The 17981-nt window shown below is 36.5% G+C and overlaps 3 protein-coding genes across 6 annotated transcripts; 1 reads left to right on the plus strand and 2 right to left on the minus strand.

Moving 5' to 3' along the window:
* Nucleotides 1–127: 127 nt before the first annotated feature.
* On the minus strand, nucleotides 128–17453 carry LOC103869600 (alpha-1,3-arabinosyltransferase XAT3). Its single transcript, XM_018658810.2, has 5 exons — nucleotides 15820–17453; nucleotides 8282–15751; nucleotides 7977–8201; nucleotides 7725–7880; nucleotides 128–2544 (listed from the first exon to the last, which is right to left on the minus strand). The coding sequence occupies exons 2-5, from the start codon at nucleotides 8436–8438 to the stop codon at nucleotides 1526–1528; spliced, it is 1557 nt and encodes a 518-aa protein (XP_018514326.2). The 5' UTR covers nucleotides 8439–15751; nucleotides 15820–17453; the 3' UTR covers nucleotides 128–1525.
* LOC108870712 lies at nucleotides 2554–7527 on the plus strand. 4 transcript variants are annotated; one of them, XM_033291188.1, is made up of 3 exons: nucleotides 2554–2840; nucleotides 2940–3064; nucleotides 5057–7527. In XM_033291188.1, exon 3 carries the CDS (start codon nucleotides 6055–6057, stop codon nucleotides 7411–7413), a length of 1359 nt encoding a protein of 452 aa, XP_033147079.1. In that variant the 5' UTR covers nucleotides 2554–2840; nucleotides 2940–3064; nucleotides 5057–6054; the 3' UTR covers nucleotides 7414–7527. The 4 variants fall into 2 exon arrangements, with proteins under 4 accessions (XP_033147079.1, XP_033147081.1, XP_033147078.1 ...); XM_033291187.1 differs by having other exon boundaries at nucleotides 2554–3064.
* On the minus strand, nucleotides 11768–17941 carry LOC117133957 (defensin-like protein 229). Its single transcript, XM_033291199.1, has 2 exons — nucleotides 17850–17941; nucleotides 11768–17735 (listed from the first exon to the last, which is right to left on the minus strand). The coding sequence occupies exons 1-2, from the start codon at nucleotides 17914–17916 to the stop codon at nucleotides 17545–17547; spliced, it is 258 nt and encodes an 85-aa protein (XP_033147090.1). The 5' UTR covers nucleotides 17917–17941; the 3' UTR covers nucleotides 11768–17544.
* Between the last annotated feature and the right edge of the window lie 40 nt (nucleotides 17942–17981).

The following is a 17981-nucleotide window of genomic DNA, read 5'->3' on the forward strand; positions in this document are numbered from 1 at the left end:
AAAAATCACACATGAAAAGAAGTCATGACTTCTGTTTTAATATATTAGACTAGATTCTGACCCGCCCTCAAAAGGGCGGGTATATATATATATATTTTAATTTAATTTCGTATTTATGTTTTTTTTAAATCATATTTGTATTTTTTTTATAATCATATTTGTGTATAAATCTTAATCAAGACTATTTTATAAAATAATAGCAATTTAAAAAATTGATCCGACATACACTCGGTTCTTTGTAATCATATACATGTATATCTGTTTCTTTGTAATCATATGCCCGTATGCCCGTGCACTTTCAAAGTGCGGATTTATTTCCAAAACAAATCAAATTTATTTGATATAAATTTATATTTTTATTATCATTTGCATTTAAATGTTACAAAGAAAGTATTATAATTGTGTAGATTATAATATTTTTGACATTTTAACAGAAATAATTTTGATGACGAAATATGAAATTAGGTTTTAATAAAATCATGATATTTTGCATTTTTAGCATTTTGAATTATTAATATAATATATAATATTCATACTCGGAAAACCAATGTTGAATCTACCCGTAAGTATGAGTCTTGAATCCGATTCAATCCGACCTATATACTCAAAAATATTAATTTATTATATTTATCTAAAATTTTGCTAAATTTAATTTATAATATAATTTTAGATCTTTTCACGATATTTTCATATTTGATCTGAATCAACGATAAAAATGGTAAATCGAGTGATTTGCATATAATCCAGCTCAGATTTTGGATTAAATTATAAAATTTCTATTTAAAAAATTCCATAAAATCTGGTTAAAAGCCCAACCCGAAAAAACCTAGATAAATCTAATGATATTTTATTTTTTTAATTTAAACTTAATTTAATTTCATGATAATTATAATTTGTTTATTTAAAGGCGAAATCCTAATTTTCTAGATAAATTGGTCAAATAATTTGCATTTCATGAAAATGAAATAAAATTCTAATTATATTTGGTAAATAAAAAAAATACTTTTTATATTAATTATTTCAATGGTAAATAATATTATACTAATATATTATCTATTTTATTAAAATGGCAGATTTAGTAAATATAAAGCATAAAGTTAGATTTTAAATATTAGTAGTCATAATAGTAAGAATAAAGGTAGATAATAATTCACTGGATTAACTAATGTATAATGTATATGTAAAGTATTATTTGTGGTTATAACATATATTGTCTGTAACAAAATGTGTAGATATTTTTTAAAAAAAGTGATGTAGTTATTATGCAAATTTGAATCAAACGTATATCAATTGTTTATTCGTACACTCTTGAAAACATGGTAGTTATGGATCCTAGAATATAGGAATAAAGGTAAGCAGTTATAAAATATATGGTTTAATTTTTATATATGTTGTATAGGAAAATAATAAATTGGACATAACCTTTCATCAATTGGTCATGTTGCTGGTTTAATAGTATTGATGATAAAATATTCCGATCGGACTATCATAATTTACAGTATATGAATGCAGTAAACTATTTATTTTACATCGACTGCTTCTGCAGTAACTCAAAAGCTTTGGCAAGAACCGGCTTGAACCGGTTTATATCAACAGTCACGTTTTGTACCAAATAGGTCGACTTGAACGCCATCCACCCGCGTTTAATAACCGCCGACGGATCTCTAACGATCTCGTGATCGCGTCCGTACTTCCGCACGAGCGAGCTCTCCACCGCCGCGATCTTGTACTCCAAATACCTCAGATTCATCCCCTTCGCCGGCCTCCCGAAATCCGTCTCCGCCAGCCACTCGAATCCACCGATCGGAAGAATCTGAACCACCACCGCGTTCTCCGGCAAGAACACCATGTTCGTAAGCCCCGCGCCGTGAACGCCGAGCATCACGTCGCACGAGTTCACCGTCTCCGCGAATCTCGCGAGGCCTGTGCTCGCTTCCGCCACCACGACTTCGAATCCGGTTTCTCCCGCCGCGCTCGCGATCTCGTCGGCGTTCGTGAACGCGCGCGATCCGGCTCTGGATAGAATCATGATCCGTGGCCTCCGCCGCCGCAGATCCACGGCGGCGTTTCGCAGCGAATACGCGTCTCTTAGAAACCTCCGGAAGTCGGACATGGAGTACTCGGAGAACGAAGAATCGATCGTCAGCTCTCTGAAGTACTCCGGATGGATCTTGAGGCCGACGATGACGGTGGTGAAACAGTGCGTTTCGTCTTCGTCGTCGATGTGAATCAGATCGTAGTTCGAGAGACTTCTCAGTATCTCCTTGAACTTGTTGATCCACGCCTGGTTCTTGTTCGTCACGAGGAACTGGACTTCTCCGTTGAACCTACGCGCCGTCGTGAAAAGAGGAACCACGATGTCGGCGAAAGCGTGGAAGTTGTTCATCGAGTAGCCTCCCAGAGAGAAAACAATCGCCGGAACGCTGTGATTCGTAACGCAACGCGAGAAATTAGCGTTCTCTAATCGCTCGGCGTTTTTAACCAATTTCAACGTCCATTCTCTAACGTTATTCATGGCCCCAGGGTCTCTTTTTCTCGCGTAAGAGCAACATTATCAAGACATTTGAACACTTCTTATGGGCGATTCTTACCCAATATTGGCCCAAAAATAAATATAAAGTCCGTTTAAATGAAGGAGACGATTTTTAGGTAAGAAGTTTTTTGACTTCGTTCTTCTGTCACGTGTCATTCTATGATACGTGACGTGAAGCGGTAGAGGGTCGCGTCGTTTTGGTCTGGATCTATTCTCTCCGTCTCCCTCTTCTCTCTCTCTCTCTCTCTCAATCCGTAGACGGCGATTCACATCGATCGATCGTGGAATCTCGCCATCGAATCTGCAGGTTCGTATTACTCTCTCTCTCAGTCTCCCTCTTCTCTGTCTCTCTCTCTCGTATCGATTATGTGTTTCTAATATTTTGCATGCTTTGGGTTTGATCAAGGTCCGCGGAGTTTGGGTTTAGGGTTTCATCGTCTCTTCCTTCGGTCGCTTTGGACGGGTACTTCCGCCGTCGTCGACTCTCTTCTTTCTCCGGTTAGAAACCATCTCCGCCGCCGTCACCAACAGGTTTGTCTTCTTTCTCCGTCCTCCGTTAGCTATATAGAGGAATCATTTAAACAAATAGATTGGTGATTCGCCTTTTGGTTGTATATGATTGTATAGTGATCTGTTGGTTCGTGTTTCTGATGGACTTTTGTTTACCGATGAATATGATTGTATAGTGATCTGTGTTTTTGATTGTAAAGCAGAGGTTTTTGAGTGAATTTTTCGTATACTTGATTGATTAGGGAACTTTAGTTAAAAAAAATGCTTGATTGATTAGTGAACTTTAGTTAATAAAAAATGCTTCATTGATTAGTGAACTGAATTTTGAGTTATATACTTGATTGATTGGTGAACTGAATTTTGATTGTATAGTTGATGGAGAGCCACGTTATATGTTGTGATCTATACTGAATTTTGATTCTATACTAGTTGTTTTAGATACATTGGCTTCATCATTGACATGTGTTGTTTTAGTTGGTGTGTAAATTGAAGTAAGTAGGTTTCGACATTTAATGAAAACGTTGTACTGACTTTTTAACTTAGTTTGGTTTCGAAGGAGTGTTACGTGGGAAAGTTTTGTAGTTAGTTTGCTTGGTTTTGTAGTTAGTTTCGGAGGAGTAATAAATATTGATTAGTTATGTGTAACGAGTATAAGTAACTAATGTGTATCATATTTACTTACTTGTTTGCTTTGATTCTTTATTTTCCGAGTAATAAATATTGATTAGACCCTGGTAGTTGATTGTTAGAGAAACATTTAAGCTCTCTGATGGTTGTTCTCTCAAATTTCTTTAAATAGCAGCAACAAGTTTAATTCTTGTTGTGGTTATCCCTTACTCTCTTCTTTCTCTCACGTATCTTTCTTTTCTATTGCTGTCCTTCTAATCGAAATGGATCCAAGGAATCCATTGAATCCCTATAGTGAGTCCCCTAGTTATAGTTATCTTCTCCATAGCCAAAATTATCAGTATGGAAGTTATCCTTCTACTCAGTATCCATCGGAGATCCCTCCTTATAGTTCACAACAACCTGAAGGTCCACCTGAACGTGAAGACCCAGCAGTTGCCTCTAAGGAGAGAAGGCAATGGACTCCAGCTGATGACGAGGTCGTCATCAGTGCTTGGCTCAACACATCTAAGGATGCAGTGGTTGGGAATGAACAAAAATCAGGGACGTTCTGGAAACGTGTTGCTGAGTACTATGAATCTACTCCACATGCTAAAGAGAGTGGTGAACCAAGAGAGTGGCTCCATATTAAGCAGAGGTGGCAGAAGATTAATGACCTCACCAACAAATTTTGCGGTGCTTACTCGGCAGCGGAGAGACAGATAACTTCTGGTCAGAGCGAGACTGACGTCCTCAAGATGGCTTATGATATCTACTACGCTGATCACAAGAGGAAATTCAATCTTGAGTATGCGTGGTGCGTGTTGAGGTTTGAGCAGAAATGGCTCAGTCTTAACACTCCTAAACCCACTCAACCCACTGGGAGTGGAAAGCGAAAAGCTGGAGAGGAATGTTCAAGCACCACTGTTGGTGATGAAGAGAACCGGCCTGAAGGTGTCAAAGCGGCTAAAGCAAGAAGGAAGGTGGGTCAAGGAAAGTCTCTTGCTGATGTTACTACTGTGATGGAGATGAAAGAGAGATTGTCAAAGCTTGCCATTTTAGACACACTGTTAGCCAAGACAGGACCACTAAGCGAGGCTGAAGAGATTGTCAAGAACAAGCTGCTCGCTCAGTATTTCTGACTATCTGTTGCTGAACTAGTTACTATGTTTGTATTTCATGAAATGTGTTGCTGAATTCGTTGTTTCATAATTGGTACCTTAATGTATTTCTATTTGGTAGCATTTTCCCTAATGTATGTGTTTGTGACTTCCCATGTGTAGTAAATGTATTTACCTAAATGTTTTTCTGCTTGGTAGTTCTTAAAAAAAATTATTTTCGACATTTGATATACTTGTCTATCATCTTAAGGCTACTATTGACTGACTTTCAATTTTTTTTTTGCAGGTTTAATTCGTAAAAATGGGCCGATATAGTTACAGCCAGCCTTCAGATTCATCACACTATGGTGGGGATCAAGCTGATAGTGGGTACAGCGAGACAGAAGAGCTTATTGGTCGTGACCAAGCTGAGTTGGAGTTGAAGTACCCTGAGCCGTCTCAGTACCCTATGCAGTATCCTCCACAACCTGAGGTGGAGTTTGGATTCCCCCAGGTTTGCTATTGTGGTGATGCACCAATTCTAGTTACATCAAAAAACGATCCGGGGAGGAGGGTATACACCTGCAAGAATGTGGATGATGGCGATTGCCATGTCTGGAAGTTTTGGGACGTCGCGGTGATGGAGGAGATGAGGGCGAGGGATAAACACATTCTGCAGTTGGAGGAAAAGGTAGATAACCTTACCTTAATGAGTAACTTTGAGTCTGAGGAAAAGGTGGTTAGGCTAGAGAACTTAGTTTCTGACTTGGCAAAGAAGTCGTTTACTTTAAAAATTGAGTTTGAAGTTTGTGTTGGTGTCATGCTCTTTGTATTAGTGGTACTTGGTCTGGTGATCGGAGGGAAGTGATGTTGGTGTTAACAGCATTACTAGGTCTGGTTTAGGAAGTTTGTGTTGGTGTCATGCTCTTTGTCTTACTCGTACTAATGCTGTTAACCCTTATGAGACTATGTACTAATGTGTTGTATTGTTATGAACTTTATGAATTACATGTATATTGTTCGATTCAATCACTTGCATAATTAACTTATTGATATCGAATTTGTCACCCAACTGTGCAATGTGACTTTAAAATGTGACTTCGAAACAACAACTACTTGTCTCGTGAACCACTTTAAACAACATAATAATTCAAAGGTACAACATAATAATTCAAAAGTGTAAGAGTCACATGAGTTGTTTTTTACTTCCACAACAAAACAATATACATTCACAAGTTGTATCACGAGAACACAATATACATTCACAAGTTGTATCACGAGAAGAGCTTATTTGCCCCTATAAATATGAAAGATCATTGGCAATTTAAAGACATCTCTCCCCTTTCATCAACTCTTCATTTTAAATGTAAAAAAACTCTAATGGCATCTTCTTCTCATTATCACTACCATAACGATGACGATGATGAAGATTATGTTAATGATTACGTTGAAGATTATGTTAATGATTACGTTCAAAACTTTGATGAAGAACCAAAAAAGCGGAAGCAACGTATTTATATGGAGAGGTTCCGAGAAGACGGCCACCAGAAGCTTTGGAATGATTACTTTAGCGAGACTCCAACTTACAATCCCGAGTTATTCCGCCGACGGTTCCGAATGAACAAATCTTTGTTCCTGCGTATTGTACAACGTCTCGAAACCAACATACCGTATTTTCAACAAGGAACCGATTGTACCGGACGGTCTAGTCTAACACCCCTACAAAAATGTACTGCAGCAATCCGACAGTTGGCTTATGGCGGTGCAGCTGATTCACTTGATGAGTATGTCCGGCTTGCTGAAACGACAGCTCGAAAATCTTTGCACAAATTTACCGCCGGAATAATCAGCTTGTTTGGTGATGAATACCTACGCCAACCGACACAAGAGGATCTGCAAAGACTTCTCTATATTGGAGACCAACGTGGGTTTCCGGGGATGATTGGCAGCATCGACTGTATGCATTGGGAGTGGAAGAATTGCCCCACTGCTTGGAAAGGAATGTATTCCCGAGGAACAGATAAACCAACAATTGTTTTGGAGGCGGTAGCTTCAAGTGACCTCTGGATATGGCACGCGTTTTTTGGAGCTCCAGGTACTATGAACGATCTTAATATTCTTGATCGATCCCCCGTTTTTGATGACATTATTAACGGAATTGCGCCAGAAGTGAACTTCTATGTTAATGGTAATCAATATCATTTGGCATATTATCTCACTGATGGTATTTATCCTAAATGGGCGACTTTTATTCAATCTATCCGACTTCCTCAAAGTGAGAAACATTCGTTATTTGCTAAAACCCAAGAAGCTGTTCGAAAAGATGTCGAGCGTGCCTTCGGAGTTCTGCAAGCTAGATTTGCCGTAGTGAAAAATCCATCCAAGCTATGGGATAAAGACAAAATAGCAAATATTATGAAGGCATGCATCATACTCCATAATATGATTGTCGAGGATGAACGATCATCATACACTCAGTATAACGTGAGAGAATTTCAAGAAAGCGAGGAAGATGATACATTCACCGTTACTCCGAATTCAAATCTCGGCACTGCAATGGATCGTCGAGCGAGCGTCCGTAACAGACAAGCCCATGAACAATTAAAATTCGATTTAATCGAAAATATTTGGGCTAAATTTCGACATTTTCCAAATAACCAATGATTTTAAAGTTTCTATGAATTGAATAAATGTGTGATTTATGAATTTTTTTTTTATGTATGGAATGTAATAAAATGTTTGTAATTTTAATTAAATTAAATTTTTTCCTCTTTTTAATGTATTGAATATAAATGGATATATCTTAATTACTACTTATTAATAAAAAAATGATTCTATACCTAAGAACCTTCTAAAAGTTCCATTGATAATGTTGTATTTTACTTAAGTATCTTAGAAAACTTCTTAGACTAAAAATACTAATTAAATATTCTAAGAAGTTTGATAAGAGTTGGCATTGATAATGTTGCTCTAAGGTCTCATATGCCACGTGGTATTTCCCGAAAACGCAGACGTGATCGCGGTTAGAATCGTCGCGGATTTACCGTGGACTCTTACGTCGCCGTTTAATTCGCACACCTCTGTTCTCGATTGCTTTTTACATTTTACCGTTTCCTCCATCATATTACCGTCTGAAAATTCACCAAAACATTGTCAGAATCATCAAATTATGCAGAAATTGATTATTGAAATCATTAAAAACAAATACAAGTGTCAAGAATATGAACCTGAAATAACTTGTTCTTTGGAGATTAAAGTGGGTGTAGTACGGTTAAACGAATCAGAATGATTCTTGGGCAAGCTTGTGTCGTTTAACCTCTGCGTATTTGTTGTATTTGATGTAATGTTGTTTTGAAACGTTGTATAGTTGCTGCTACTCAACGCCTTCGGTTTATGCGTTTCTGATATTCTCAGCATCCTGAGACCAACGTCCACTGATAATTGCGACTCCACTGAAGAAACAAAGAAAGAAAGAAAAAACGTTAGTTAATAGTTGTTTCTGCGTTTTCTGGCTCGTTGTTAAGGGACTTACCGATTGGTAATGGGCTGAGGTAAGGTTTAAAGAAGGTGCAAAGAGTGAAGACAAAGAAAAGAGAGGCGATGAAAGCTCCATAGCCAAGTCTCTTCTGCTCGTTTTTGCTAAAGCTACGAGCAAGTATTGTATTGTAAAGAAGATCCTTCTCTGACATTTCTCTTGCCTCTTAAGTAACGCAAGACTTTTTACTTTCTTGTTGTGCAAGGATACTCTAGAAATAGGGCTTACCCGCAAATGTAGAAATATGTTGATGTGAATGAAGGTTGTATGAGAGAGGGAGAGGATTGTATGAAGTATATAAGAAGTCGTTCTACGACAATGCTACTCGTGTTCAATGATTGTTTCTGTGAATGTTGGGATCTTAACAAAGGATCACGAACAAAAATTCTACGTGTTGAAGATCAAAAGATTTAAAAGTAACATTAGAGTATTATTAAAAGAACAAGATTTTATTAATTAATAAATTTAGTGATTGTCGGCATTGAAGATGAAGGATATGCAGGGCATGAAGTTGTTAGTAGAAGAACAAGTCTTAGTAAGCAGCTTAATGAATGCTCCTCACGATTCTTCTTGTTAGCTTATTTTTAAGTAAATTAATATATGTATTGAACACAACTATAGTACAAGAAGAAAAAAGAGTCTCGAACTTAGTATTAAAAAAATATGGTTGACAAAAAAAAGTAAATTAGAATACTTATAAGAATTACAATAGCTACTTCATTATATTCTAGGCGAAGATTATGAAAAACATGAAAATATGAAATATATATTTTTTCTTACAAATCAATATCAAATGTGTTCTAGAATAGGTGTTCATAAATCAAAATCATAGGTTGCAAACACACAAGTTAGGAATCACAGCATCATATCTTAACAGTCACTTAGTTAGTTAGTTCTCGGTATACTTTGTCATATTCGGTTCGGCCAGTTATTATTACACTGAGTAAAAAGTGAACATGCTTTAAAATTATAAATGGATTGTAAAAGTATTTCTGAACTATTTGAAGTATTTATATCTTTGTTAAATCATACCATCCAATTGTTATGACAAATTAAAATGTGATTGTTAGAAATGTTCAAAATAATTCTTTTAATAGAAATGAAAGGAACAATGTGGTTGACTGTTATGACAAACCAAAATCTGAATGATTGATTGATTGTTCATTCTTTAGTTTTTTTTTTGTTTCCTTGAGACCAATCAACGAAGGCTGCAGAATCAATTTTGGCACGAAAGCTATGAATCAACTAACAGTTGGTGCTATTTTTCTTGATTTATTTTAAGCTTGGTTGTTAAATTGTCTTTGGACTTTTTTCCCAACAATCTCTAATTATATTTTTCATTTTTATTTATATATGAATGTAATAAAGTATTTTATGTAAAATATATACCTCTAATTAACTGGTTCGATTTAAAATTTACCAAGTAACTAACTGTAACGGCCCGATCTCTCGGCGTCTGACCGGGGTTATCGAAGGGGCGTTATGGATACGTGTCTACTCATTTAAACAACTCTACGTGTCCCGTTACTGGTCCCGAGAGTCGACGGGCGCAAAACCTTCTTTGAAATACCATCACACCCACATCCATATACTTCTACTTACAATCCTGCGCACAGGAAAATGGAAATGGAGGAGTGAGCAACAAGTTACTCAGTGAAGTGGCTCTAGACCAGCCTGCCCGCATGACACTCTATACTACTCTATGCGGGAACTAGGACTATCTAGCCACTACATTCAGTTAATGCATTTTTATCATTTCACATCGTCATCTGTAATTTCCACATTTAATTCCATACATTTCTAACAACCTAGTGATCAATCAATACAATGATCTCACTCATTGCCACACACGTCAAAACCTAGACTTAACCGACTCATCTTATGACACCTTTAACTCCCCGTTACCCGACCATGAGCTAAAGACCCTACAATGCACGTCATTATCATCAATACGTCCTTATCATCAGTGGGTAGCCCAACTAGGCTTCTACCCCATATTCTTGTGGATCGGCCACATCTCCTATGGGTGCTTCCATATTCTTGTGGATTGGCCACATCTCCTATGGATACCTAGCGTGAACTACTGCCACACATACTTTCCTTAGATTCTATATGCTTTCCCACCCATGCTTAACCTTAACATTATTCTTGTATACTTTCACTTATCCTTTCACATCCTTATCACTTTCACTTATCCCTTCTCATTTTCATTTACTTTCCCTTTTCATTTAGACTTGTACTTGGACTCATTCACTAGACGCCACCCATTATCGGTGTCACACACAATACACATCGCACTCAAGTTCTACTTACAATAACATTAACAATCAATGCTCTTCTATATAACTTTGCATTCATTTCTCTCTAGCACCCTAGCTTTAGTCACATCAATACATGGGACTACACATCCAAACATACAAGCATCATTCACCAATCAATCATCACTACCACAACTCAATTCAGTTCATCAAGTCCCATTTATCAGTATGAGGGTTCTTATGCATCATGATCCATCCATCTATCATCCTAGCAATTATCATGTTCTATCAACCTAACTCTCAAACAGGGTCTAAACAACCTAACTCCAACATAAAGGAGTATACAGAATCATGAGAGAAGGTTGGGTTCGAGACACTCCACCTTAGCCTAGATCTGGAACCGAATATGGGTACAAGAGACAAGGGAGAGGAGATCTGAACAGATCTGGAACAAGTAAACAAGAGAGAGACGAGATCTGGTCACCACCACAACACCACACAGCCACCACCATCACCACACTCGGACGATCACCACCACCACCACCGGCGGCTCGGCTTGCTCTCGGGGGCTCGCAGCAAGGAGAGAGGAAGAGGTCCAACGGAATGAGAAAAGAGAGGGAGAGAGAGAGAGAGAGAGAGAGAGAGAGAGAGAGAGAGAGAGAGAGAGAGAGAGAGGTGTGAGAGAAGAAGAGAGAAAAGGAAAAAGAGAAGCTTGACGGCTAGGGTTTCCTAGTCTCTCTAAATCTCTGCAGAGCTTCGCTCAAGTTTCAGAAATGAGAGAAAAGTGAGAGGAGGCAGCTTCATTTATAGGAAAAAGAGGGAACCCTAGGTCATTTACCCTAATGGGCTGCAGTCTTAACGGGCTCTCCTTAAGAAATGTTTGGGCCAGGAACCGGGCCGTTACAATTCTCCCCTGTTAATCGGAATTCATCCCCGAATTCCAAACCCTAGACTTCCGAACTTAACATCCGATAACAAAAGGAACTCACACAATCACACATCATACAAGGGAGGCATACAAGGCGAGAACAACTTTGCTCGGGGATCTTTTAAAAACCAATGAATGAATTAAGCTCAAAAAGAAATTTTGCAAGTACAATGGATCAGATCAAAATCATAATAACGTATAGATATAGTGGGTGGTTTTGAAATCATTTTCAGGAGTGTTAGAAGAAACAAAACTTTTACAAACTCTTTTCTTTTAATGAAAACAAGTTTTTTTTTTAAAACGTCGGAAATGATGATCTCTTAGGACAGAACTAAGGGATCTTAACCCGCTATGATACCAATTGTAACGGCCCGATCCCCCGGCGTCCGACCGGGGTTATCGAAGGGGCGTTATGGACACGTGTCTACTCATTTAGACAATCCTACGTGTCCCGTTACTGGTCCCGAGAGTCGACGGGCGCAAAACCTTCTTTGAAATACCATCACACCCACATCCATATACTTCTACTTACAGTCCTGCGCAAAGGAAAATGGAAATGGAGGAGTGAGCAACAAGTTACTCAGTGAAGTGGCTCTAGACCAGCCTGCCCGCATGACACTCTATACTACTCTATGCGGGAACTAGGACTGTCTAGCCACTACATTCAGTTAATGCATTTTTATCATTTCACATCGTCATCTGTAATTTTCACATTTAATTCCATATATTTCTAACAACCTAGTGATCAATCAATACAATGATCTCACTCATTGCCACACACGTCAAAACCTAGACTTAACCGACTCATCTTATGACACCTTTAACTCCCCGTTATCCGACCATGAGCTAAAGACCCTACAATGCACGTCATTATCATCAATACGTCCTTATCATCAGTGGGTAGCCCAACTAGGCTTCTACCCCATATTCTTGTGGATTGGCCACATCTCCTATGGGTGCTTCCATATTCTTGTGGATTGGCCACATCTCCTATGGATACATAGCGTGAACTACTGCCACACATACTTTCCTTAGACTCTATATGCTTTCCCACCCATGCTTAACCTTAACATTATTCTTGTATACTTTCACTTATCCCTTCTCATTTTCATTTACTTTCCCTTTTCATTTAGACTTGTACTTGGACTCATTCACTAGACGCCACCCATTATCGGTGTCACACACAATACACATCGCACTCAAGTTCTACTTACAATAACATTAACAATCAATGCTCTTCTATATAACTTTGCATTCATTTCTCTCTAGCACCCTAGCTTTAGTCACAGCAACACATGGGACTACACATCCAAACATACAAGCATCATTCACCAATCAATCATCACTACCACAACTCAATTCAGTTCATCAAGTCCCATTTATCAGTATGAGGGTTCTTATGCATCATGATCCATCCATCTATCATCCTAGCAATTATCATGTTCTATCAACCTAACTCTCAAACAGGGTCTAAACAACCTAACTCCAACATAAAGGAGTATACAGAATCATGAGAGAAGTTTGGGTTCGAGACACTCCACCTTAGCCTAGATCTGGATCCGGATATGGGTACAAGAGACAAAAGAGAGGAGATCTGAACAGATCTGGAACAAGTAAACAAGAAAGAGACGAGATCTGGTCACCACCACAACACCACACAGCCACCACCATCACCACACTCGGACGATCACCACCACCACCACCGGCGGCTCGGCTTGCTCTCGGGGGCTCGCAGCAAAGAGAGAGGAAGAGGTCCAACGGAATGAGAAAAGAGAGGGAGAGAGAGAGAGAGAGAGAGAGAGAGAGAGAGAGAGAGAGAGAGAGAGAGAGAGAGAGAGAGAGAGAGAGAGAAAGAGAGAGAGAGAGAGAGAGAGAGAGAGAGGCGTGAGAGAAGAAGAGAGAAAAGGAAAAAGAGAAGCTTGACGGCTAGGGTTTCCTAATCTCTCTAAATCTCTGCAGAGCTTCGTTCAAGTTTCAGAAATGAGAGAAAAGTGAGAGGAGGCAGCTTCATTTATAAGAAAAAGAGGGAACACTAGGTCATTTACCTTAATGGGCTGCAGTCTTAACGGGCTATTCTTAAGAAATTTTTGGGCCAGGAACCGGGCCGTTACACTAACCATAATAATAATTATTATTATTATTAATTAACCAGAAATATTAAATTAAATTTTACCTTAATCTAATATCCGCGGATCAAGACGAAAATAATATAAATGGTTTATGACTTTGATGACATATGCGGATGTGATTCATCTAATGCTAAAAGTGTATCATCACTCAACTAAACCTACACTGGATTGGTTACGAATATAATCATAGGTGCATTTTTCTCAGTAATGGTTACTTCTGTTCATAGTTTTTGGCTATAACTTGAGTCGTATTACTGGAATCTGCAAGACTTAAACTTGATTATAACCCCAAAAACATATATATTGTATAATACAAAACGAGCGGTGATTAACTCAACACCCTATCGAATTTTGTTAAGCAAAATATGGATTTTTTCTTCATTGGTTAGGTGGTGATTAAAGAAATATCATAATAATAATAGCAATATAAGTTGGTTGTTAAGGAAGAAAGAGACATTCTAACCAGTTCCGTGTCTTATAGCCTATATGGTGGGTCGCATGACGATGTACGTGTGCACCTTCCAGTTTCAATATACGTTTTAGTAACAAAGAATATGCAAACATATATTATTTAAATTATGGGTAGTGTAATCGGTTATATAAGTGCTCATTTATGTTTTATGATAAATTTGGTACGAAATAAGAAAAACTATTGTTATCAAACGATCCACATATAACTTTCTGAATCATTATTTATACAATAACTGTATAACATTTTACAAATTCTGAAGAGTAGAATGCATGGAACTTTTATTTGAAAGTACGAAAATTTAACTCATACAATGAGGACTATATAACAAATAATTAGATACTCTATAAAATAATAATTATATGTTAAGTTAGACCTATGAAAACATATATTTCTTTGTTAGTCACATAATTATCTAAGTCAAATTCAGTGTGACGACATTTATCTTTGGTAATCCTTAAAAGGAGAATTATATTTTTTTGGTAAAAAATGTTAAGAAAAAGGAGAATTATATATAGGCGTCAATGCTATAAAGTTTATATGTTTAGCGGCAAATCCAAAAACAAAAACGTTGAGGACGCTTTTTGATCACATATGCAAGATACTCAATTTCCTAATATTAATGCATTTCTTTTCAAGGACTAACTTAATCTTCAAAGACGCCAGCCGTATGATTTGTTTAAAGTGATATATCAACCATCAATTAATGTAATTTTATTTTCTCGTTACAAAATACCAACGCTGAAGTTAAAATCATTGGCAAAACTATAAGAGAAGACGATGAGGAACTTTATGACAAGATTTTTCATTTACCATTCATAATATAGAGTCTTTGTTTCTGAATCTTTACATGGTATCATAATCACATAAAGATATGTATAGGAAAATCACTGCTTGTTTTAGACTTACATGCTTGTTTCTGATAAACCTCACGTGTCATATAACCTTTAATGATTTTTGGAGAGTTTTTTTTTTAAAAGTAATGGACATTTTAGATAGAATTATGGACACAATTAATTTCCAACATTATCCACTGAAACTCATACAGAAGACAGTATATTTCAAAAACAGAATCAGTAATTTGTTAAAATTAAAAAAAAATAGATGTGTAGAAGTAAAAAAAATAAAAGACTAGTAGATGGTAGAGTTTTGATGATGGCCACGAAATTGATCTTGAGACCCAATCCGTAACAAGGATCAAACAAAAAATCCCCAGGGCAGTGGCCTCAGATCAACAGCGCGAGGCACGAGTCGCACGACTCACGACTTTTAAGAATTATTGAAAGCACATATAAAGTTTTCATCGAGATAATCGAACTTATTGAATTATAAATTGCATTGATTCTACATGAAAATAAAGTAAACACAAAACTAGTTCAAAATACACTAAACCAACAAGATTAATTTTATCTGCCATGTTTTTTTTTTTTTTTTTGGTGTAAATGTTAAAATCTGCCATGTTAATACAACGAATTGTTACGTGTACTTAATTATTTCTCTTATGCATAGTAACAAAGAGATACTAGTTATTAAACTATATGAAATGTTAGCAGGGAGACTTTGGAAATTTACATACGTAGACACGTCTGCTTTCGGTTGGTACTTCAAGGCTACACTCGCAAGAGAAGGGGTACTTTTTAATATCATTAAATCCTCTTATGCAAGTCCTGTTTCCATTCTCACCTCGCAAGAGAAGGGGTACTTTTTAATATCATTAAATCCTCTTATGCAAGTCCTGTTTCCATTCTCACCACAATTCTTTTCGAAGACTTGTCTTTTTGTGCACACCTTCCCGTTCACTTCTATTATTTATTTTTACCAGAAAAATGTATCTTTAATCAGAAAAATAATAAGTTGTAAATAATAAAGTTCAATAAGCAATTGATTGTGCGTGATTAACTAGTCAAAAATGAAAAAAAAAAAGATTAACATATCACGTACCTTTCACATGGTTGAGAATGAAGAACATGAGAACACAAGAAACCATGATCAATGTGGTAGACTTCATGGTACAACAAAAATGATTAAGACCAATACTCTCTTTGTTACACGCAGGAACTTATTGTATGTTTGGCTTTTGTAATACACATATATGCATGCTAGTTTCTTTATAGATAATTGCACACGTTAAAATAGATATTTACACTGAATTAGGAGGAACGTTTCGTTATATAGGAAGATAAATGTGGTTTCAGAGAGAACTTAGGAAGAAAAAAATGGAATTATGTGAAAATAAACAATTCTCAAATGTTATAAACACTCATTCATCTAAAACTGTATGTTTCTAAAGAAATGTTCTCTAATATGATAAGTAATATTGACCAAGTGTCGTAGCTCAACTGGAAAAAGTACACTAAGCAAAGCTTAGAGATCACATGATAATGATGTTTGAGACGAAACTTATTAATATGGATTCATAGAACAGACATGCTTAAATAAGTCAGTAAATGCAAGCACGGGAGGTTGCCTCACTGCGATTGAAGCGGTGGCTTACGACACTCTAGTTTCTCTTCTAATTTCCATCCCTTGAAACTCAATCACAAGAGTTTCAGTTTTGTACTTACAATATACAACTCTGGAGTGATACAAAGAGGTAATAACAAAATTTTCTTCACCTTTCAGCAGCTTCCCATTTCAACTTGTGTCTCAAGCACAGCACATACAAACTGAATCTCCATATTCTTGACACAGAGCTGTCTCCATTCTTGAAATAGAGCGTTGAGCTCGTACGCTGTGGTTTTCTAATATGTCCATACCCCTTAAACAACGTGAGGCATGGGCCACGATTTTTAAAATCTTAAAGTTATAGTTAGTCTGTTATTAAACCAGAATCCAAATGTGGATTGAGAGTATGTAATTTTGAATATCGGATATTATTCAATTCAAACCAAAATTCAAAGTAGTATCCGAAAATAAAAATTAATTAAACATAATTAATCGGAAAGTATTAAAAAATATTACAGTTGTTTAAAAATTTAGTATAAACCACATAAACTATCTAAAGGTGTAGAATTAACCAAAAAGTCTTTATAAGAACTATGACTCTACAAGAATACTCTAATGTATAACTTAGCTTATAGAATTTTTTAATGTAAGTGTAACTAATGTATCTGTATAAATTAAATGATAAAATTGTAAAAAGGAAAAGAGATTCTTACAATAATATTTTTTCTTTGGAAAAGAAATACAATTGTTTCTTAATACTTTGGCTTTACCTTTAAAAACTACATAAAACATGATAAGTAAATTTTATGATTATATATAGAAACTAAAGCTAAATTCACTTGGTTACATCCCAACCACCCACCCTCTACTGATTTTACATGGAGATAAGAGTAACAAAAATATATTTTAAAATACGTTAAACGAGTACTGCTAACTTTATCTGCCATGTTAATACAACGACTTTTTACGTCTATTCATTTCTCGTACGTATAGTAACAAGGAGATACTGGTTTATAAAACTACATGGAATCTTAGCAGGGAGACTTTGGAAATTTACATTTGCAGATACTTTTGCTGTTCACGTTAGGGTTTTCATGGGTACACTCGCAAGAAGTAGGGTGCTTGTTAATTTTCTTAAATCGTCTTATGCAAGTCTTGTTTCCATCCCAGCCACAGTTCTCATCGTAGTTTTTTGATTTTATGCACACCTTCGCATTCACCTCTGTTATTTCGTATCACCAATAAATATAAAAAAGTTCAATTGTATATCAGATCCTTTTTCGTTGTCTCGTAATAACCAGTCAGAATCAAAAGAAAAAAATAACATATCACGCACCATTCACATCGTTGAGAATGAAGAACACGAGAAGAAAAGAAACCATGATCAATGTGGTAAACTTCATGATTCAACAAAAACAATGATTAAGAAAATATATTCTCTTTGTTACGTGCAGGAACTTCTTGATTG

Source organism: Brassica rapa, chromosome A05 (genome assembly GCF_000309985.2).
Source record: "Brassica rapa cultivar Chiifu-401-42 chromosome A05, CAAS_Brap_v3.01, whole genome shotgun sequence".
In the NCBI taxonomy this organism is placed as follows: Eukaryota; Viridiplantae; Streptophyta; class Magnoliopsida; order Brassicales; family Brassicaceae; genus Brassica; species Brassica rapa.